This window comes from Lynx canadensis, chromosome B4 (genome assembly GCF_007474595.2).
Source record: "Lynx canadensis isolate LIC74 chromosome B4, mLynCan4.pri.v2, whole genome shotgun sequence".
NCBI lineage: Eukaryota > Metazoa > Chordata > Mammalia > Carnivora > Felidae > Lynx > Lynx canadensis.
The window spans coordinates 47,760,441-47,784,219 of record NC_044309.1 but is presented as its reverse complement, the minus strand read 5'-3'; the positions used below and the strand labels follow the sequence as shown (position 1 = coordinate 47,784,219).

The 23,779-nt window shown below is 39.1% G+C and overlaps 2 protein-coding genes across 2 annotated transcripts in view; one reads left to right on the top strand and one right to left on the bottom strand.

Moving 5' to 3' along the window:
• Positions 1 to 11,573, top strand: part of PLBD1 (phospholipase B domain containing 1) — a 55,004-nt gene extending 43,431 nt beyond the window's left edge. Inside the window, exons 7-11 of the mRNA XM_030321794.1 lie at positions 4,204 to 4,404; positions 4,511 to 4,651; positions 9,140 to 9,325; positions 9,942 to 10,048; positions 11,275 to 11,573. Coding sequence (XP_030177654.1) covers positions 4,204 to 4,404; positions 4,511 to 4,651; positions 9,140 to 9,325; positions 9,942 to 10,048; positions 11,275 to 11,457 — 818 coding nt within the window. The 3' untranslated portion in view covers positions 11,458 to 11,573. The remainder of the gene's footprint in view (positions 1 to 4,203; positions 4,405 to 4,510; positions 4,652 to 9,139; positions 9,326 to 9,941; positions 10,049 to 11,274) is intronic.
• A 703-nt stretch (positions 11,574 to 12,276) lies between these two features.
• The window catches only part of LOC115518342 (activating transcription factor 7 interacting protein), a 106,528-nt gene continuing 95,025 nt past the window's right edge, over positions 12,277 to 23,779 (bottom strand). Inside the window, 2 exon segments of the mRNA XM_030321793.1 lie at positions 12,277 to 16,935; positions 21,269 to 21,381. Coding sequence (XP_030177653.1) covers positions 16,516 to 16,935; positions 21,269 to 21,381 — 533 coding nt within the window. The 3' untranslated portion in view covers positions 12,277 to 16,515.

Genomic DNA, 23,779 nt, shown 5'->3' with positions numbered 1-23,779 from the left:
TACCTCGTTGAACGATAATCGCTGGAAGAAGCGGAGATTGCTTCTCACTAAATGCCATTCTGGAAGGGGGGAAAGACTGAGGCCATTGTTTAGTAGGCAAAATAAATGGCTGAGGGCTTTTGTGTCCTGGGATATGAGAGAGCCCCGCCGGCTTCCCTTCCTGAGAGCGGGGAAGGAGGGGTCTCCTGCTTCAGGCAGCAACCCTGGAGCAGGGGTTCTGGTGGAGCCTCTGAGGGCAGGCGAGGGGAGCAGGGAGGGCAGTCTGGGCGTTAGCCTTTTGGGAAAGCTCCTGAGGGGATTCTGATACACTGTGAGCTGGGAATTATTGCGTGGTGCATGGGATATAGTCCGTGTGTGATGGACAGTAATTTACTGACTGATTATCGCACTGGCTTAGAGAAGGCAGAGAGCCCAGCTGGGGCTGAGCACCGTCCCTCTTCAGCAGTGGGAAGAAGCTGAGCAGAGAGGCTGACCATGATACAAAGTTGTTATTTTGTTTTTTTCTTAAAAGAAAAAAAAAAGGAGGGAAAAGAGAGTTCCCACAGGGTCACAGCCACCTGTGTTAAATCAAAGGGGAGTAAGACATTTCAAAACAAAATATATTGTGTAGTCGGATAGTTATTATTGTATCAGTTTGCTTTTTCTGTGGAAAAAAAATAACCTCTAAAACTTTGTGGCTGGAAACAATTTGTGATTAGTATTGCTCTTGAGTCCACAGGTCAGCTAAGTGGCTCTTTCTAGACAACTCAGCTGGTCACATTCCTGCATCTGTGGTTGTCTGGGGGGGGGGGGTGCGGTGGGCAGCTCTGCTGACCTTGGAAGAACTCCCTTGCACATTTGGGGGTTGGCCGGCTAGAACTTGGCCTTGGCTGAGAGGGTCGGTCCTCCTCCACGCGGTCTCTCATATACAGGAGTAACAGGGTTACAGGAGAGTAAGCAGAAATGTGCAAGGTCTCTTGAGGCCTAGACTCAGAATTGGCACATTCCGTTAGCCAAAGTAAGTGCCAAATCCAGCCCAGATCTAGGATCTGGGGACCCAGACATCTTTTGATGGGAGATTCTACAAAGTCACATTGCAGAGAATATGGGGGGAGGGGGTGAAGAAATGCAGCACAATCCAGACTACTGATGCTGAGTTGGAGGTTATTTATGTTCTTGGGCAACACCGATTCTACTCTTCTGGAAAAAATGAGTATGTTTGGTCTGGAGCTTTGGAGCAGTTAATTAATGCAATATGGGAATGGGCACACTTTAAATGCACCTGATGGGACAATAAGGGTACATTTTTCTGGGTGGTGCTAACCAATGGGTCTAAATGGCATCAGAGGGTAGTGGTCACTGTTTATTTTTGTGATTCAAACGATTTTTGTTTTAAGTCCTGAGATTTATTAACTGTCAGGGTCCCCTTTGATTTCTTAATTAAATTCAGCAGTCAGCTTCCTATGAAATGTTATTTGCTGGCTGACTTTCAAACTTGAGTTTCTCCTGATTTAAAATAGTCTGCCTTTCAAAGCTGCTAATGGCAGATAAAAGCAAGAATATGATTTTACGTTGTCAAAGAACATTTGTTTCTCTTGTCATGTTTTAGGGCTTTGTCCCACTCAGCCTTTTCCTTTTTATTTTATCTTAAACTCCAAACTATAGAATTAACCTTCTTAACTAGAGTTGTGCTGCAAGCCAGTTCATTCTCTTTGTTCCAGAACTCTGGGCAGCCTACATTTTTCCATCTTTCATAAAGTCTTGCTCTTGAATGAACCACTGCTCCTTACGTGTTAGTACTAGACCGTCACTCATACATATTAAAGAATGCCTGCCCTCTTGTGTTCATGGAGGTTGCTACAAGGAGTGAATTCATAAGTTTATTAGGCCAGAAGTACAACCTTCCACCCTATGGAGGTTCGGTACCAGAGGGCTTACCCGAGAATGCCAGGTGTGGTTGTATAGTTTGCACACTGCAAAATGACCCCAGCTTAAGAGGTGAATGAATGGTCATTGAAATCCATCCCACACTTTGCTTGTGAAGCCATGCATCCAATGTCTAGGCCGTATCTACCAAGAGGAGTTTTGCCCATTAAAGTCCATTCAAGTGTGGCATCCACTCATTAAGCACCTGGAGTGTGCAACCTTCTGTTATGCAGACTTCTGTATAGGCTAATGACAGCCTTGTGGAGGTTCATCATGAGCTGGTTGGACACTGCTCTCATCATGTAACTTTTCTACTCGGAAATTTCCAGAAATTAAAGATACTCTGTTAGTGCTGAATGATCACTTAGTCCCAGGTTATCAGAGGAAGGGAATAAGGAACGGAGAAGCTAAATGAGAAGTGCCAAATTTGCTAGTTGTGACGCAGGGAACTAAAATGTAGGCTTTCGGACTCCCACTGCAGCTCTGAAGGCTTATCTTTAGCCTCAAGTGATCCCATTATTTCATTGCACCCTACCTAACCCTACCAGGCCTAAAGCGGAGGCACGATAGCTTGTTCGTTGAGTGAATAAACAAATGACTGTCCAACTATATTTTCTTCTTTTTTAATTCCAGTGTAGTGAATATACAGTATTATATTATATTATATTAGCTTCAGGTGTACAATGTAGTGATTCAACAATTCCATACATTACTCAGTGCTCAGTAAGGTAAGTATACTCTTATCCCCATCACCTATCTCACCCATTGCCCCTCCACCTCTCCTCTGGTAACCATCTGTTTGTTCTGTATAGTTAAGAGAATGTTTCTTGGTTTGTCTCCTCCCACCACCCCACTCTGTTCATTTGTTTTGTTTCTTAAATTCCACATGTGAGTGAAAGCATATGGTATTTGTCTTTCTTTCACTGACTTATTTCACTTCGCATAATACACTCCAGCTCCATCTTTGTCATTGCAAATGGCAAGATCTCATTCTCGTTTGTGGCTGATAGTCCCTTGTACGTATATATACCACTTCTTTACCCGTTCATCTATTGATGCACATTTGGGCTGCAATAAACACAGGGGTGCATACGTCCCTTCGAATTGTATTCTTTGGGTGAATATCCTATAGTGAGATTACCGGATCATAGGGTAGTTCTATTTTTAACTTTTTGAAGAACCTCCGTACTGTCTTCTAGAGTGGCTGCACCAGTTTGCATTCCAACAGTGCGTGAGAGTTTCTTTTTCTCCACATCCTCACTAACACTTGTGGTTTCTTGTGTTTTTGATTTTAGCCATTCTGACTGGTGTGAGGTGATATCTCATTATAGTTGTGATTTGCATTTCCCTGATGATGAGTGATGTTGAGCATCTTTTCATGTGTCTGTTGGCCATTTGTATGTCTTCTTTGGCCAACTATATTTTCTAATGGTTTTTTTTTTTTGTTTGTTTGTTTTTTTGCCTCTGCCTCCCAAAATTTCCACTCTCCTATGGGAGTTTGGGAAACACCAGAGGAGCTATTTACCTTGGTTCCTTCTAACTCTCTCACCGGGGACCTTCTCTGATGTTTCTTCACCACTGACAATTCGTCCATCACAACTGGTTGCTGGTGACAGTATATTCTCTCCCATTGTTATAGCTGGGTCTGATATTCTTTGATTTCTACCACACTTATCAAAGCATAAAGCGAAAAACAGACCTTTCAAAAAGACATGTGGCTTCACTGATTTTCCCGTATCGCTGCCACCTTTTATAAAAAGCAGTGACTGACCCAAGTGTCAAGATCCTATTTTAAAACCATGTTTACCAACGTAAGTGTAGATGTTTTTCCTATTTATAAAACTCATGTAGACTCACGAGGTAAAATTTGGAAAATACAGAAATGCAGAAAGAGAAGAAAGAAGCATCCATAATCTTATTATCCAACAATGAACCCCATTAATATCCCTCCCTAGTTAAAAGTTCTGCAAAATCCTAGTTAGTGGGGATCTATTTCTATTTATCATTTTTGAAAATTGGAATAGTCCTGATTTAGTATATTTTTATCGTTCAAATTATAAAATAAAAAATTATCAGTAGAGAATCTAAGGCCAGAGGTTCACTGGCATCTTTATAAGCAACTGTTAAATAACTGTCACAGAGCTGAGCCCAACCTAGGGGAGGCCTGCTGCAGATAAGGATCATTATAACTAATATTCTTTGCAAAATGCATCGTGTACGCAAAGCGCTGTGCTAATAACGTCGGGTTGAATATACCAGGCATACGTACGCTGATTTGTGTATTTCTCTCTCCTGTAGGATTTTTGGAGTCTCTGGATGACTTTTACATTCTTAGCAGTGGCTTGATATTGCTACAGACCACAAATAGTGTGTATAATAAAACCCTACTGAAGCTTGTGGTACCCCAGTCTCTCCTGGCGTGGCAAAGGGTCCGTGTGGCCAATATGATGGCAAATGGTGGCAGGCAGTGGGCAGAGATCTTTTCAAAGTACAACTCTGGTGAGTGGCCCAAGAGAGTAGCTTTTAGACATGTACATATGTTTAGATTTTGAGTTAACCAGTAGAGTCACACTCACATTCTGCTTCGTGTCTCCCAATATTTCAGGCACCTACAACAATCAATACATGGTCCTGGACCTGAAGAAGATAAAGCCGAAGTACAGCCTTGACAGCGACACTCTGTATATTGTGGAGCAAATTCCTACATATGTAGAATATTCTGACCAAACTAATGTTCTACGGAAAGGTACTTTCTTCATGCTAGAAGTCTGGAAGTCTGATGAGTGTGTGAGTGTGTACGTGTATATGGTGGGGAATGTGTGGCGTGTGAATGTGTCATGGTGGGTGGTCTATAGTGGGAAAGAAAGGATGGGAATGCTGTTGCTAGTTACGCTGGGAAAGAATTACCGGGTTCAGCTCAACATGTAAAATCTGCACCTCTAACTCTTTATGTGGCATTGTATAGTTTGTGACAGAGCCAGACATTTGTTTATTTATTTAATGTCTATCTATGTATTTTGAGAGAGAGAGAGAGAGAGAGAGAGAGAAAGCGCGTGAGCATGAGTGGGGGAGGAATAGAGAGAGAGAGGGAAAGAGAGAGCATCCCAAGCAGGCTGTACGCTGTCAGTGCAGAGCCCGAGGTGGGACTCGATCTCATGACTGTGAGACCATGACCTGAGCCGAATCGACAGTCAGAAGTTCAGTTGACTGAGCCACCCAGGAGCCCTCAAAGCCAGACATTTGTAATCTTATGACTTCTCATAGCTCTAATATTACCTTCTCTCCTTGGTTCCTGAGTAAAGCTTTTAGTCAAATTCAGCAAATATTTACAGAGGTGCTACCTCGGCTCAGGGACTGGAAAAGCACGGATGCAGGTACAAAATCCCTGACCTTTAGAAACTCAGTCTAGTGAGGAAGCAAGGCACATAAAGCAGCCATTAGAACCCAGAAAGGGAAGAGCAGTCATAAAGTCTGGGTGTCCCAAGCCCAGTGGGAGCTGCTGTCAGTGGGAGGGATCAGAAAAGGCGGGTCTGGAAGGCAAGACCAGAACTCATATATTTGAAGCGCAAGGTTTGGAGTGACACTGCCTTGATTTGAATCTCTGCTCCTCCAAATCTCAAACAAATGATCCCCTCTCTCCAAGCCCCACTTTCTTCATCTGTAAAGCATGACAGTAGCGGTACAGGCCCACAATCACTTATTTGTAATTTTGAAATCTCAAAATTTTTGTTGCTGTTGCTTTTGTTTTGTTTTGTTTTGTTTCCCCTAGTAAACGTAGTAGCAAAATATGACCTGACCTGAACTCATTTGGGTAGCAAAACCTACCAGTTTCGTAGTTTGGTAGACTTGACCTGCCCATTTAGTATTTATTTCCTCTCGTCTAGGGAGACTACACATTAGGCTACAGAAATTTCAGGGCCTTTATGACATATTCCCCATGGAGGCTGCAGTGTCATATACAGCAACTCCATTGCTGTTCTAAAGTCTGCAAGGCCCTGAATTCTGAAACATCTGCCCCCCAAGAGTTTTTGGATGTGGGAATGTGCACCCTTGTAACTTGACAAAGTTGTCATGAGAATTAAGGGAGATGATTCTTGAGCACACTGCTGACACAAAGCAAGTACTTTTATTTTGCATTGAACCTGCTGTTTGGCACACACAACATATTTGCACATTTGTTGAACAAATGGGAGCGCAGATGATGTCTGAGTGACGATCAGAGGTTAAAAAGAGCTCACCAATTTGATAAGGGGACGCCCGGACAAATGGAGGCACAAAAAGTGTGGTGTGTTTGAGAAACTGTTAGCTCGAGACAGCTAGAGGGAAGGCTATGACGTCGTGGGTAGTGGAAGGTGAAATATACCAGCCTTGCATATCCTGCTAAGCAGTGTAGACTTTATTCTTTAGAAAATGGGAGTTGTTGAAAAGGGAGAACAGACTTGAAGTCAGAGAGAAGGCAGGAGTCTAGTTAGGAAACTATTGTAATAGATCACCTGATAGAGGAGTAGGAATGGAACCAAGGTAAGGTATGGACCCTGGAAATCAGGGCCTGGTCCTCAGGCTCCCAGGTCCCCAGAGATTTTATAATGACATCCAGGGAGAGCCGTCTCAGCAGAAATGGCTCACACAAGCTACATGCTCATAATCTGCATAAAACAGAGTTAATGGAGGTGGAAACTTCAATTGCCAAGCAGATCAGATACCACCAAGAAGCAGACCTACCTCCTTTTTTGAAGGAAAATTGACCTGAGAAGTCAAATCATGAGGCAGTCACTTGGTTAGGATGGCAATTCAAAACTGAGAAGTCGGCTGTCTGAGCCTGAAGCCTGGTTCATCCAGCTGGTAAGAGCCTTATAAAACTAGCATGCCTCAAGAGGGAGACGCGTGTTGAAGGGGACAGATTATTCAAGGCCTTTTCTTGGACTGCTGCTGATTATAGAAGGGCAGATTCAGGTTCTTTGCAATGTGGTTCCTAGATCCCATGAAGAAACCTACCCTGGGACTAAAATAAAAGCTGATGGTGATCTGTTTGTAGTTATTTTGCCAGTGGTGGGAAAAACAGTTAAATTCATGGTCTCCTATATACTAGGCAGTCCCTTCTGGGCCTTTTACTTGCGTTCCGTTGTTTGGTCTTCATTAACATACTTCCAGATTAAGTGGCATTGTTACCATTTTACTGTAAGGAAAGAAAGGCTCAGAAAGAAATATGTGATTTGCCCAAATAATTAAGTGATATCATATAGCCATTATGATAAAAGACAAAAAGTCCCATGAGCCTCCTAGAATTTTCTTTTCCTTTCTTTTTTTTAAAGTTTATTTATTTTTGAGAGGGAGAGAGAGAGAGAGAGCAAGCACAAGTGAGGGAGGGGAAGAGAGAGAGAATCCAAGCAGGCTCCGCAGGATCTCATGAACCATGAGATCATGACCTGAACCAAAATCAAGAGTCACTTCACTGATGGAGCCACCCAGGCCCTGCTTCCAAAACTTGGAAGCAGCTGTGGTATATCGATAGAAGCCCTTGATCAGAAGGGAGGCATCTGTCATCTCTGAAGCTCTATTTCTTCCTTTATTAGGAAGGATGGTAATGCTTATACATCATTAGGTTGTTGGGAAATATACAAGATACTCTATTTTAAATGTTTTTGTAAATCGTGAAGCTTTATGAAAATGTGAAGGATAAAGCAGCTATTTTTATTATTCATTTGATCTGTGTTCACATAAAGAGAAATATAATTATAGGGGTGCCTGGGTGGCTCATTCGGTTGAGCATCCGACTTTGGCTCAGGTTATGATCTCACAGTGGGTTCAAGCCCCGCGTCGGGCTCTGTGCTGACAGCTCAGAGCCTGGAGTCTGCTTAGGATTCTTTGTCTCCCAATCTTTCTACCCTTCCCCCACTCATGCTCTCTCTCTGTCTCTCAAAAATAAACATTAAAAAGTTAAAAAAAAAAAAGGGAGAGAAATATAATAGTTAATATTCATCTAATGCTTACCAAGTATTAGACACTATTGTAAGTATTTCATCTGTTTGAACTTATTTAATGCTCATAATAATCCTTATAAGGTAAGTACTGTCATTGTTCACATTTTATAGATGAAGAAACTGAAGCACAGAGAATTTAAATATTTTGTCTAAGGTCACATACCTAATGATGGCAGAACCAAGTTTCAGATCCAGGCAGTCTAATTCCTAAATCTATACGTAGCCTAGATATACTATATTATACACATGATTTTAGCCTGTCACTTCAATGTTGTCTTTATCTCAGTTCTTCCTGATGCTGGTCTGTGTCCCAGAATCAGCACCATTGGATGTCTTGTCATTTTTTTAATCAGTGACCTCACCCCAAAGTAGGGGGTTCTATAAAACAGTTAAAAAAAAAAAAAGGAGAAAGGCAAACCAATGCCAAGACAAGGTTAGCCCCTGAGTGATGGAGGAGTCCCTGTGTTGACTGACTGTCCTATGGACAGTAGCCCAGGCCATTGTAATATGGGATGTTCCTGAAATATCGATTGTACCAGAGCTGTGTCACATGTTTGATGCTTCGTGACTAATGGGCTCTGTGGCCTTGGCACATTATGAAGTTCTGAATGAAGCTAAGCCTTAATGAATGCTTACAAAGAAGTTAAAACCCACTGGAACCTTAAAGATCATCTCTAGTCTCTTCAAACCATGGATTCTTCCTTTCCCTCTCCCTGTTAAAAAAGAAAATAAAGTGACGTTAACTGCCTAAGACCTAGAGAGTCAGCCCTGAGCCTAGAATTCAGGTTTCCTCAACTCTAGGTACTGTGTTCTTCCACTATCCCATGATTAGCATCTGGCCTGTTCCCTGGTGGGGCCACATTGTGAAACCATCTTTTGGCATTTCAGTAACTAACTTAAACCAACTTAAACCAATTCCCCCAGACCACTCTGTGTTATGCTTCATTTTGCTCTATAGATAGTAAAGTTATTTTCTGGTTAACAGATTGTTTTAAGAATTCTGAGTGAGAAACAAAGAATTCTGATGCTCTTCTTTGCCTAATGGAACAATCTAGAAGTATACTGATTCTGTAAACTTAAAAGGATCCAGTGTGAAGGCCAGTGTTCACATTCAAAGCTTAATTTTCTTTATAATATCATTTTGTAATCACACACCTGTGCCAATTTTCAAAAGAAACTATCGCTAATAACATCTATTTTGTCCCATCTCTCTTTTCTGTCTGTCTCCCTGCTTCCTTTCCATTCCAAATCAGGATATTGGCCCTCCTACAACATTCCTTTCCATGAAAAGATCTACAACTGGAGTGGCTATCCAATGTTAGTTCAGAAGCTGGGTTTGGAGTACTCCTATGATATGGCTTCACGAGCCAAAATCTTCCGGCGTGACCAAGGGAAAGTGACTGATATGGCATCCATGAAATATATCATGCGATACAACAGTACGTAGCACATTTCTCAAAAATCATTCTTCAAAACTCCTTTTCTTCCAAAGGGATAAAGAATCCATGTAAGTTTCCCCATGTAAAGAATCTATCTCTGTACTAGAAGGAATTATAAGAAGTTAAGTATTCAGTATTCAGTCAATAGTATACATATTTTATTCTGAACAAATAGAATTTTGTCCTATTTTATAAAATGACAGGGAAAAAGATTCTACATGTTTTTTTTAACTGGGAAAAAATATGTAAAACACAGAATAACTCATACAGTGTACTTTCTTTTTACCACTCCCCCCCCCCCCCACCCTAACCCAGGTTTTCTTCCAAGGACAAAAGCAGCTAATAAAACAAAAATTATTCATGAATACTTTGTGATGAACAGCATCAAATTTGTATTTATTTTGTAGAAAAACATTGATGCACATTTCTCCTTTATTACCTCTCTTCTGTCAACTCTTCACCGTGCAAGTTTCTTGAGAGCAGACTAGGTCAAAGAGGCCACTGGAGTATACTCTCTGATCATCTATATACTTCAGCAGGTCCAAAAAGCTTACCAGGGGGTAAGTGTATCTCCGAATAGCCAGTACTCACCCTTTTCCCCATCACTGTTTTCTAGATTATAAGAAGGATCCTTACAGTAAGGGCGATCCCTGCAATACCATCTGCTGCCGTGAGGACCTGAACTCACTTAACCCAAGTCCTGGAGGTTGCTATGACACGAAGGTAACATGCTTATTGGCTTTTGAATTTAATTTTCACCAGCACATAAACCTATTCAAAGGCAAAGGTGCAGGGACTTCTGCGGCATAAAGCACAATACTGTCTCTGACCATAAAGTCAATTCAGGAGTCAGCTTTTTAAGAGATTCTGATAGTAGGTCCCATTGCCTAACTTCAAGGCCCTCCTCTGCCAAATAATAGTAAATTCCACCATCTTGTAATGCTTATTTCCTTATCTGGAAGATGGGCATAATACTAGTACTTGCCTCATAGGCTTCAGAGTAGTCTCGTTCCTACTCAAGCTACTTTTTAGCTACAGGAAAGCTCTAGTCTTAATGATGTGTAAAGTAAGTATGTTGTGTAAAGTTGAAAAAAAAATTAGTGGGTATAGAGAGCCTGGCACACATGAAACCCCAGTGAATGTTTATTTCTTTTTAATGGTATTTGCAAACGTTCAGTAAAGTGTGCAAGAAGTGTTCTAACCATTCCCGAATACACAAAGAGAATCACGTCTGCTGCCTTGCCTGAGAGAACCCAAGCCAAGCCTCCATCTGCCAAATTTACTTTCTTCTGGAGAGAGGAGTCTGCTGATTTTTCATCAGAAGAGTTTCTGCTAAAGGATATACTTAATTTATTAGCATTTTTCTTGAGCCATTTTGAATATGTGGAAAATCAGAAGTTAGGAGACATGTTCTTCCTTTTTCTCTAAGGTTAAGATCTGGTGCTATCCAATGTTTAGGTGCTTTTGAGAACCATAGACCTCCTATTTTAATAGAGTTCCTTCTACTTTAAAACTTGTTACTGCCCTAATAACAACTTTTATTGAAGCCTACATTCTGCTTCACATAAACTGCTCCTTAACTCCTTCTGACAACCCCTCCAAGAAGTTGGGTTATTACCCTTTTGCAAATGAGAAAACTGAGCCAAATAGTGGTTATTTTAAAATAAGTTTTGGAGCTAGAATTCTGAATATGAGCACTTTGACTCCAGACCTCACACTTTTGGCTACGTTAACCTAATGCACTTCTGCTCAATTCACATTGGAACGCCAAATGGTTATGGAAGAGCATATTGTGGGAGCTTGCAAGATTTTGTTTTAAAAGGGGGGCTAATATTGTGACTTTGGAAAAAAATGGACAAAAACAAAAAAAAAAAGGGAAAAAACGGGGATTTAGTGAATTTTTTTCCAAATGTTTTTTTCTAAAATGTCCCTCTCCTTTCCCTTTCCAGGTGGCCGATATCTACCTAGCATCAGCGTACACAGCCCATGCCATCAGTGGTCCCACAGTACAAGATGGCCTCCCTGTTTTTCACTGGAACCGTTTCAACAAAACTCTCCACCAGGGCATGCCAGAGACCTACAACTTTGATTTTATTATCATGAAACCAATTTTGAAACAGGACATAAAATGAAGGAGGGATTTGAGGGAATAGAAGGGAATAGAAGGTCGCAAATAAGATTCCAAAGGCACTATTTTAGCTATGTCTTTTCCATTCAGAATTAATCTTAATAAAATATATTAAATTCAGTCTGTCACTTTTATTTTCTACTATTGATTTTGTAGGTTTTGGCAACAAACATTCACTATAGGGTGACAGAGTGTAGAGGAAATATTCTAGAAGATAAGTAACTGGCTTCAGCATACAAGTTTATATACAGGACGGTATGGCAGAAACTGCTCAGCCAGATCCATATTCTCCTTTTATGCCTGGCCACACAGAACACATCACCCAGGTTCCCCTAGATAGTTGTGCCATGTGACAGGGTTCTTGCCAAAGGAGTCCAAAATTAGTGTCACTTCTGGGCTCGGCCCCTAAAAACCTGTACTCTTCCATGCTCTTTCTCCTTCCCCTGGCTGGATATACTTAAGGGCAAGCCCTAGGGGATGGTGGAACTGCATTTTCAAAGGAACCTCTAATGGAAATGCAGTTAGTGATTTTTCTGATCATTAATAAGCACCAGCTGATTCTTCATGGTGCAGACTAGGCACACAATATGACCTTAATGTTTTCTCCCACTAGTTAAAAGCAGCATATCTAATCTGGGAGCAAAACTGTATAGAGCAGTTTTTCTTTCAAAGCTAGAGAACTGTATGTGGTTTGAGTGCTGAAATACTGCCAAGTAGGTTAAATAAACAATATTACACCGTATAATGGGTGATTCTTAATAAGGTGAGAACTTCCAAAAGCAACACAAGGGCTGAGAATAATTACAATGAATCAGAATACTCAGAATGTTAAAAACCCAGTAGTTTATTTCAAAGTATAAATGTCAGGCTTGCTGGACAAAATCCCACTACAGTTAACACTTATACAGACACCACTCTACTGTACATTTAAAAAAGAAAAAAAAAACACAAAAACCTTCAAAACCTAATAAAAATAGGGCAACTTGCTATAGCCCAGTTTATATTAGACATTAGGAAGGTCTTAAACATTGTCTTACTATTTACACTTTCACCTGCAATAAAGAAAAATCGGGATGCAAGTTTCCTACAAAAGATTTTCTTTTATATTTAATTTTGAAATGGCTGAGAAAATAATAAAGCCAGGATCCCCAAAAGGTGTTTGATTGCCCAGTTACCTTATGTACAAAAAGTAAAAAAAAAAAAAACCAAAAACCAAACCAAACAAAAACACCCCCCCCCTCAGCATTTAAACATAAATGATGGGTACTTAGCTGACTCTACAAATTAAAAAAATAATAATAATAAAGAAACTTACGTAACATGATAAAACTATTTGAAGATGAGAAGACAAAACGTGTGTTTTATCATCCTTTCCTCCCCATTGGCTGGCTCAAGGGGAATATGTTTTAGGAATTAGATCTACATCTGTCACACTAACAAAACACCTGTTCTTTTTGTTTGTCCAAAAATTTTAAAAAGTGGGAGAGGGGCATCACCCACCCAGTAAATAGTAAGGAAGGAAAAATCATACATTGCTTTTAGAGAGACTTATTTCCAACAATCCAAATTTGGGGCATGGTTTTTTTCTGGAAATTAGAATAAAATAGGCCAATGACTGGTCAATGATGGAATTAAAATAACATATAACTCATATGATACTGAAATAGCCCAAGAAGGAAAGTTGGGGAGAACACTTGGAAGGTCTTTTCAGTACTCTACTGTGCTAAAATCACAGTGTATCAAATATCAAAGTAAGAGAAGATACCACAGGCATTATTTTGTTAATTTTGTACAGTACTGGAAAATTCGTGGAACAAGATAAGTGCATATCATGCAATATTAACATTCACCTGGCTGCATAAATGATAATTTGGAAAATGTAAGCAAAAGAGCAAACGACAAAAACTAAGTTAACACTTTCCCAATACAGTAAGAGAACTGTATAGTGCAGCCCACCTAAGGAATTTGCAGACAGATGTACCAAAGATTCTAAGCTCCTTGCTTTAGGTCACGTTTTTCATTTAAACCTTTTATTTATTATCCAGCAATCGGGGTAGGGTGAGTGGGGAACACTCTCTGTGAGGCAAATGACATCCCAATAAATACTCACTTTTCAAGGAAGAAAGCTGTATGTCCTCACTTCTCTCATAAACGTCTACTGTGTTAAACAGTATTCTGCATATTTTAAAGTGAGTCCAAAGAAACAGGGATATAGTTACCTCATAAAGTTAACAGCTAACAACAGATGTTGTCTTGGTAATTTATAAATTTACTGGCAAGAACATAATTTTTAAATGAGGCTTACACTTAAAACAGGGTGAAAGTTACTCTGACAAAGTGCAAAACAGAGAGTAACAAACATCACTTACTTTTTAAAAGCCATATGAACACCCTACATTTCAGGTCAATATATCAGAAGTTTTCAGAATTTCCAATAAGGCAGCACTTAGACAAGTATTGTCCAGCTAAAAATGCAGCAAACTTGCATTCCCAAAATGGGATAATCAAACTTATCTGTAATACTTTGTGAAAAGGTACCATGAAATAAAAAAGGTACCATGGAGTGTGAATTGCTACAATATGGTCTGTAATCAGTAGCTATTTCTAGTTGAGTCCTCCATTCTTTCTCCCAAAAGAAATGAACCAAACAGAAAAGTCAGCTCATCAACATTAAAACCTGCCCAAAATAAAAGCCAACAGTTCTAAGCCTAGCATTTTTCAGTAAATTCAATATAGATGTTGCCTATAAATCCCATGGCAGGCTAATCTGAGGAAAGCATCTCATAATAAACGCTTTCCTCAAATAATTACAGTCTCTCTTTGTAGCTCCTTCCTTCCACCTTCTGGAATAAAAAGTTTGATTTTGCTGTAGTAAATATATTTTTAGGGTTACTGTTTGGTAATTTATTATTTCTTCCTTTGACAGAAAACACACAATATAGGCTAAAATACTTTCATTCTACTGGGCTTTTTTGCCTGATTACATAATGCTATGAAAGCTTTAAAAAAAAAAAAAAGATTAGTGAATATAAATAAAAACATTCACCAAGGGAAGCTTTTCTAGGCTAGGGCAAATTGTCATCACATGACCATAAACTGGCCAATAAAGAACAATTTTGAACACGGGCCTTCCATTCTGCAGACAGGAATGATCTTGATCACATAATCAACAATGCAGGTAAAAACATATATACATGCAGATATAGATAGGTGTTCATACACATCTACAAGATCATCAAATTCTCCCTTTCAGAATTTTGATTGGCATGACACTGGCAACTTCTTTACCACCATCAGTCCTAGAATGAGTAACATCTACATGCTTGGTAAATCTGATTGATAAAAACTTTAATTCTCATTGTGGTCTCATTTTCTGAAAGTGAAAGGAAGGTTTGGAACATTTACAATTTTGGCAATCTGTAGACTTTCTTCAGCATCAAACTTCACACCTAATGTGACAGTACACTGACCAGTGAAAGTCTCTAATGAGAGTTTTACAACTAGAATGCTTCTCATTACAAGCCATCAAAGTTGCAAACAAAGCAGCATTCACAGAAGGAATAGCTCCCTCCTATAATTCCAGGGAAAACTAAAGATGAATTTATTTTGAGAAGGTAGGAATTTAAATAAGGTAAGGGAAGATGACTTGAAAAACTATTTGACAAACTCCATGAATTCCTTTCACACTATTCCCAATCATTCTCTCTCATCCCCAAACTTACCCCATTTCTCCTGCCCTAAACTATCTACCCTCGAACACCTACCTGAAACCAGGAGAGCTGGCACTCATACTGAAAGTCCAGGACCTAAAATGAATTTGATTAACTTTGAACAGGAACAGAGAGACACAGAAAGTTATACCTAACTGTTAAATAAAATAACCCCAAATCCTATCTAAAGCTGACAGAGGGTAAATCAGACAAAACTTGGCACCATCAAAATAAAGTTAAAAGGTTAAAACAGAAAGAATGATATGACAATAAGGAAATAAAGCTTTCCCTTTGATATTTTAGTTCACTGTACTTTGTGAATTTTATTCTTTACTACATTTGAAAGAATACTATGCTTCGAGTGATAAAGAGAACTAACACTGCTTTTATAATCTCTAACACAGTATGCAACATAAATCCTAAAATATGTTTGAAGAACAATTTTCTTACATAATATGGTCTTTCTTGGTCCATTTTACACAGTTAATTTAAATAGTGACCAAAGATAAAAGCACTTACATTATTAGAAGAAAAGAGCAAGTCAAATTTGGGGAGTTAAATGTAGTGATGCCACTGATAAGAATATACCTAAAAGGATTGGTTTAAAAGTGACTTGAGGGGAGGTGTGCTATATTTAGTGGAGATGAAGGAGAAATGAAGGGCGAAAGCCTGAAAGAGAAGATCAACAATGGACAAATGGTCATGTTTATTTTTGTAGTTAATCTCTAAGGCACAAAATAAATGTAAGAGTCAGATTAGGAAAGAGAGGGGCCACTGCAGATCTTTTTTACCTAATGAACAACCAACAAAAGAAAAAAGACAAACAGATCCTTTCCTGTGTTCAAATGAACCTATTTTAAACTATTTCACCATTTTTCTTTTTCTTTCTTTCTTTGGGTTTTGTTTAGATTCAGTTTAAATCATTTAACCATGAACCTACAGATCCCTTAGAAGTAGAATCATGCCAGTTACATACCATACTTCTGATCCCTCGATCTACTTACTTAATACCTGAAGAGAGGTAAAATTGAGAATGGAAATAGGAGGTTCCACCGCAGTAAACATATAAATAGGGAAAAACACACATAAACACCCACACATATTCCCCAGCCTTAAAACTAAAGCAAGGTGCACATTTACATTTCAAAACCTTGAAGCTTCAATTGTCCAGGAGAAGATTCTTGCTTTATGGGCTGTTTATTTTACTTCTGATTATAAACAAATGTAGTGTATATACACAGCTGTCCAAGAAATCTTGCACAATGTGGATTTTACAATGGATATCATGCACAAGATTAAAACAAGACCAAAAAGTGGAAGTCAGAAAGAGGAAGAGATAGAGGCTCCAAGGTTTAACTGCTCTGGGAAGAAGAGATCACATCTGTTGACTGAGGATCACAGAAAGGTCCAAAACGTCCATAAATATCCTTGGCTCGTACTGCAAAGTAGTATTTGCTGCCAGATACAAACTGGGTGAGAGTGCATGCCATGGGCAAGGGAAGTGCCTTTACTTCTCCAATCTTTTTCCATTGTGAGGGCACAGTGGCACTGGGTTCCTCATGGTAAGCATAGAGATGATAGCTGTCCACAGTGGCACAGCTTCGATCTACCTCCAGGACACTCCATGACAGTACAATGCCGTTTTGACTCTGAACTCGTGCTAACTTCAAGTGTGGCTTCTGAGGCAGAGATGTGCTGGCAGCTTCTGGGGGCAGACGCTGTGGCTGTGGGGCTTCTGGTAAGGGTGCTGGGTGCACAGGGCGGGGGGGCTCCTAACAAAAAAAGAGTCATGTTGACTTAATAATGATTACAGAAAGGACTATTTCTGAATGCTACAACTAAAACATCTTAGAGGTCATTTAGAGAAATATCATTTTATATCAAGAATACCAATGGGGCGCCTGGGTGGCGCAGTCGGTTAAGCGTCCGACTTCAGCCAGGTCACGATCTCGCGGTCCGTGAGTTCGAGCCCCGCGTCGGGCTCTGGGCTGATGGCTCAGAGCCTGGAGCCTGTTTCCGATTCTGTGTCTCCCTCTCTCTCTGCCCCTCCCCCGTTCATGCTCTGTCTCTCTCTGTCCCAAAAATAAATAAACGTTGAAAAAAAAATTTTTTTAAAAAGAATACAAAGAAATACCATATGCTATGGCACATATGGCTAGTCCTATTTGGTGATTTGTAACCAATCATGCCTTAAACAATGGTGCTGAGGTTACTCCTGTATACTTTCTACATCTAAAAAAATTGCGCTTTCCTCAGGAAATAAAAGCCTTTGCTAATGGAACATCATTTTGATAGAAGCTAAAATAATCATCTATCTTGAACAAAATAATTTATGTTTACCTATGTTACAGATTCTTATTTTAGAATAATATAACATTTTAAAATATCACGTGTTATGATACAGTCTATAGTAAATAATTTGAGTATTTAACTCTACTTTTATTTTTAGGCCATTTTTCTATCTAAAGACAGTAGCATACCATGAATAAGCACATTTAATGCTGAATGTATATTATGTTCTTGGTCAGTCTGCACAAAAATGGTGACATTTAAAGTGCACTAAGAATGGTAAGATTTAGAAATGCAGGAAGAGGGGCGCCTGGGTGGCGCAGTCGGTTAAGCGTCCGACTTCAGCCAGGTCACGATCTCGCGGTCCGTGAGTTCGAGCCCCGCGTCGGGCTCTGAGCCTGGAGCCTGTTTCCGATTCTGTGTCTCCCTCTCTCTCTGCCCTCCCCCGTTCATGCTCTGTCTCTCTCTGTCCCAAAAATAAATAAACGTTGAAAAAAAAAAAATTAAAAAAAAAAAAAAGAAATGCAGGAAGAGCCATGTTCTTTTCTGCCAATAGGTAAAGCATAAATAAGGGATAGGAAAGTAAAGGGACTTAGGGGCAAAAACAAACATTAACTTTTACTTAGAAATAGGGTGTATGAATAAGAAAGATAAATTTGAAAAGGTAGCTGTTAAGGCCATATGAAAAAGCGTGACTATTAAGTGGACCAATTCAAATTGACTTGTTTAACACTGGGCATTGTTATCATTATACCTAGATTTTAATAAAGATTACAATGATAATAATTTTTTTCAAAAAAGATTCAAGTGTAAACCAGGAAACAGGGATACCAGTGATCTTTTTTTCCCAAGTGAAACATATCACTGCTCACTGACTTTAGGCTGAAAGTCTGAAACAAAGATTTCCTTAACTGAAATTCATTTCACAAGAACTGTGTTTTAATACGCATTTCATAAAATGGATAATTTATATACACTAAATAGTGAATTCTGTGAAGGTCTGATATCTTTTTAATCTCTATCCCTTGTCAAAGCTTAGTAGCAGTAATGTGCACATAGGAAGAACTCAAAAAGGATAATTTCAAGGAATACAAATCTGCTTAAATTCATATGCCTGGTGGAAAACATTCATATACACATCTGGAAAAGGATACAATTCACAGTTAAAAAGCTAAAATAAACATAAAGTCAGAAGGGAAAAGAATATAATTTAAATAAAACACTGAAAGTCGGAGAAGTAGAAGTGATTTAAATACTGGCCATGTTGCTATATTTTCTCTTTCAAATTGTCTTTTTTCCTCAAATAATTTAATCACATAAGTAAATAACACTAAATAAACATATAGCCAGCAAGATCTAAGAGAAGATGGCTGAAGCCATGAATCTAACTGAAGGTAGTAAAGGAATTTGATGAGTCTGACAACAGCTTTAATAGCTGTTATATACCTTCTAATTCTTAAAATTCTAAGACTCTGAATCTGCTCATATCTTAAAACTTAATATTAAGTCAACTGAGTTTTGTCTTTTTATTCTTGCCACTGCAATGGAGATTTTTATTCAAGTTTTACAAATGAAATGATACGATAGGGATTTGCTTCAAAATAATCCAGTATATATTTGGGTTGCTGGAATAAATGGGTGAATACAGATGAAAAAGATTAGCCATACGCTGACAAGTGTTAAGATGAGTGATGGGTAAGTAGGAATCACTATAGTATACTATTTTTATATATATTTGAAATTCTTATTTAAAACCATCTTCTAAATTAATTAAAATAAAAGAATGTTCCTCCTGTAAGATACAGTTTATTCTACTAAGACAATACACATGGGCTCCTGTTTTTGTGGTTTTTTTTAGTGGTTTTTTTTTTTTTTTTTTTTTTTTTTTTTTTTTTTTTTTTCTTCTTGAGACAGAGAGAGAGGGGCAGAGAGACAGGGAGACACAGAATCTGAAGCAGGCTCCAGGCTCCGAGCTGTCAGCACAGAGCCTGACGCAGGGCTCAAACTCACTACCCGTAAGATCATGACCTGAGCCAAAGTTGGACACTCAACCGACTGAGCCACCCAGGCACCCCATGGGCTCCTGGTTTTTAAAAAATGTTCTTGACCAAAAAAAAAAAAAAGCTCTTGATGGGTCATCAAATTTGCAAACTATAAGGTATTAGAGATATTTACAATATAGTTTCTGAAGAAACATGGAATGAAAGAAGTTATTTGTAGCTGCAAACAACAGTAATGGTATATTCACCACATATCCTAACAGGGCCAGATTTGAAACACTGAAAACACACTGCAGGTGCTGGGCTCAGACAACCTTAGTTAAAATGGCTCTGACATTAGTTTGGGTAACGACCCTGAGTAACCTAAGTAACCACTTAACATCTTTGTGACACTGTACCCTTTCCTATCAAAGGAGAATAATAATACACCTAGGGATGTTAAATAAAATAATACATGTAAAGTGCTTGGTAGAGCTCCTGGTATACAGTTAGTGCTCTGTTAACATTAATCTTTTCATTGTAGTGGAATAGTAAAAATAACAGCTGTTAAGAGGATAGGTTCTAACACTGGAATGCATGGGTTTTCATGAGTTATGACCTTGGGTTGGTTATTCAACATCTTTATGCATCAGCTGCCCTATCTATAAGAAAGCATAAAAAAGGAGAGAAGAGTCCTAAAGGATTGCTGAGTGAGGACCAAGTATATTAACAGTGCCTGGCACAGAGGAGGTGCTCAAGAAATGCTAGCTGTTATTATGTATACTTAAAAAAGGACACTTGGGTGAAAAGTGATATGAAGCCTCAATCTCCTCCCTTCTCATAAAGCCCACATGTCCATTTGCATGGTGTACCATACCAAATGCTGTTCTAATCATGTCACGGAAGATTGTGACATTGTTTTGGAGCCTAAATCTAAGGAGACATCTTTGATCCATGTCATCTCTTAATAAATGAATTCCCAATGTCACTGGATTAATAAAAAACAATAAAGTGATGGCAATATACCAGTTAGAACTGATATAAGGTTCTGAGGAAAAAAATAAGTTAGAAAAAATACTTTTTAAAATACTCTTTAAACACTCAAAAATACTCTTTTCAATTTAACCATGAGGTTTTTTTAAAATTTTATTTTAATGTTTATTTACTTTTTAGAGAGAGAGAGAGAGAAGAGCACATGTAGGGGGAGGGGAGAGAGAGGGAGAAACAGAATCTGAAGCAGGCTCCAGGCTCCGCACTGTCAGCACAGAGTCCTGATGTGGGGCTCAAACTCAGGAACCGCAAGATCATGACCTGAGCTGAAGTCAGACGCTTAACTGACTGAGCCACCTGGGCACCCCTAACCATGAGCTTAAAATGCTCTATTTCAGGGGTGCCTGGGTGACTCAGTCGGTTAAGCGTCCGACTTCGGCTCAGGTCATGATCTCGTGGTTCATGGGTTCAAGCCCCGCGTCGGGCTCTGTGCTGACAGCTCAGAGCCTGGAGCCTGCTTCGGATTCTGTGTCTCCTTCTCTCTCTCTCTGTCCCTCCTAGGCTTTCTCTCTCTCTCTCTCAAAAATAAATTAAAAAACATAAAAAAAATTTTTTAATGCTCTATTTCACTTCACACATACCAGCTGTGGACTCTTCTTACACACTTACACCACCACAAGCAGAATCAATGATCCTTGATGACCAACATCCCTAAGAAAATTTGTTCATAATGGTAAGATCTATATTCTTAAATTAACTTCTGTTGCCTGAAGAATAAATGCGAACTACAATAATATTTGACAGGTCTACAGATAAACATTTTGGAAATACGAGCATCGACACTTACAGTATGCACTTGTGGTGGTCGGTGATGCACTGTGAGCTGAGGTCCTGTTGATCCCAGGGTTAGTCCATTGTTTACAACATATGTAGTTGCTTGAGGCACTCGAACTGTGACACCTACAGAACAAAATTAAGGCTTTTATAAAACTAGAAATCTATTCTAAATCTGGTAAAACGCTGACTAAACACTTGAAGCCAGCAAAGTGTTGTTTATAGAATTTGGAAGGAAAAATATTTCTAACCTAGAAACCTATACTCAACTGAAGAATTAATTGAACATGAAGAGAAAGAAATTCTCCCATATGCAAGCAACCAAAAAAACTACTTTCTCAAGTTGTCCTTCGAAGACGTGTGCCGCCAATTATGAGAGAGAAAATCAAGAAGGAGGAAAATGGGAGATACAGGAAACAGGAGATCTAACACAAGAGAAAAATAAATGGAATCCCTACCAAGAGGACTATGAGAAAAAATCCTAGAATAGTAGAACACAGTCGCATGTCACATGTAGAAGGCAAAGCGAGAACGGAGCAGTGTAACTCTAATGGCGAACAAATTGAAGCTGTCTTCAAAAATATCTCTGCTGTCTCATCTTTTCAACTAGGACAGAAATCTCAACTGTAAGTTATCCCTGATGTATATTAATGAGGTCCCTCACTTTCTGTCCATGTCATGCTGAACAGCTGAGGATACTCAATTCACTGAACAGAAAAGTATTTTGACATATATTATGGTAACAGAAGCAGACTTTTTTTAAGCGTTTACTTAAATTCTAGTTAGTTAATATACAGTATAATATTGGATTCGGGAATAGAATTTAGTGACTCATCACTTACAGATAACAGCCAGTGCTCATAACAATAAGTGCCCTCCTTAATACCCTTTACCTATTTAGCCCATCCTCCACCCACCTCCCCCCCAGCAATCCTTAGTTTGTTCTCTATATAGTTAAGAGTCTCTTACGGTTTGCCTCTCTCTCTTTTCTTCCCTTCCCCTATATGTAAATCATTTTGTTTCTTAAATTCCATGAGTGAAATCATATGGTAATTGTCTTGGACTTATTTCACTTAGCATAATACACTCTAGTTCCATCCGTGTTGTTGCAAATGGCAAGATTCCATTATTTTTGATGGCTGAGTAATATTCCTGTGTGTGTGTGTGTGTGTGTGTGTGTGTGTGTGTGTACACACACGTACACCACATCTTCTTTGTCCTTTCATCAGCAGATGGACATTTGGGCTTCTCCACTGTTTGGCTATTGTTGATAGCCAAATTGGCTACTATTGATAACCAATAATATCAATATTGGTGTAGGTACCCCTTCAAATCAGTATGTTTATATCCTTTGGGTAAATATCTAGTAGTACAATTGCTGGGTTGTACGGTAGTTCTATTTTTAACTTTTTGAGGAACCTCCATACTGTTTTCCAGAGTAGACGTACCAGTCTGCATTCCCACCAACAGTGTAAGAAGGTTCCCCCTTTTCCACATCCTTATCGATATTTGTTGTTAACAGGTATGAGGTGCTATCTAATCCTGGTTTTGATGAGTGATGATGAGCATCTTTTCATGTTGTCTGTTGGCCACCTGGATGTCTTCTTGGGAAAAAGGTCTGTTCAAGCCTTCTGCCCATTTCTTAACTAGACTATTTGTTTCGGGGTGGTGAGTTTGGTAAGCTCTTATAGATTTTGGATACTAACCTTTTTTTTTTTTTTTTTAAAGTAGGCTTCATACCCAGTGTGGACCCGACCCAGGGCTTGATTGTACAACCCTGACATCAAGATCTGAACTGAGCTAAGAGTCGGATGCTTAACCAACTGAGCCACCCAGGCGCCCCTGGATACTAACCCTTATCAGATATGTCATTTGCAAGTATATTCTATTCTGTAGGCTGCCTTTTAGTTTTGTCAATTGTTTCCTTTGCTGTGCAGAAGCTTTTTATCTTGATGAAGTCCCAATAGTTCATCTTTGCTTTTGTTTCTACTGCCTCCAGAAACGTATCTGTAAGAAGTTGCCATGGCTGAGGCCAAAGAGGTTTGCTGCCTGTCTTCTCCTCTAGGATTTTGATGGCTTTCTGTCTCATACTCAGGTCTTTGATCCACTTTGAATTTATTTTTGTGTGTGGTGTAAGAAAGTGATCCAGTTTCATTCTTCTGCATGTAGCTATCCAGTTTTCTGAACACCATTTGTTGAAAGGACTGTCTTTTTTCCATTGGATAGTCTTTCCTGCTTTGTCAAGTATTAGTTGACCATGTATAGTTGTGGGTCCATTTCTGGGTTTTCTATTATATTCCATTGACCAATGTGTCTGTTTTTGTGCTAGCACCACCCTGTCTTGAGGACTACAGCTTTGTGATATAGCTTGAAGTCCAGAATTGTGATGCCTTCAGTTTAGCTTTTCTTTTTCAAGACTGCTTTGGCCCTTTAGGGTCTTTTGTGATTCCATACAAATTTTACGATTGTTTGCTCTAGCTCTGTGAAAAATGCTGATGGTATTTTGATAGGGATTGCATTAAAT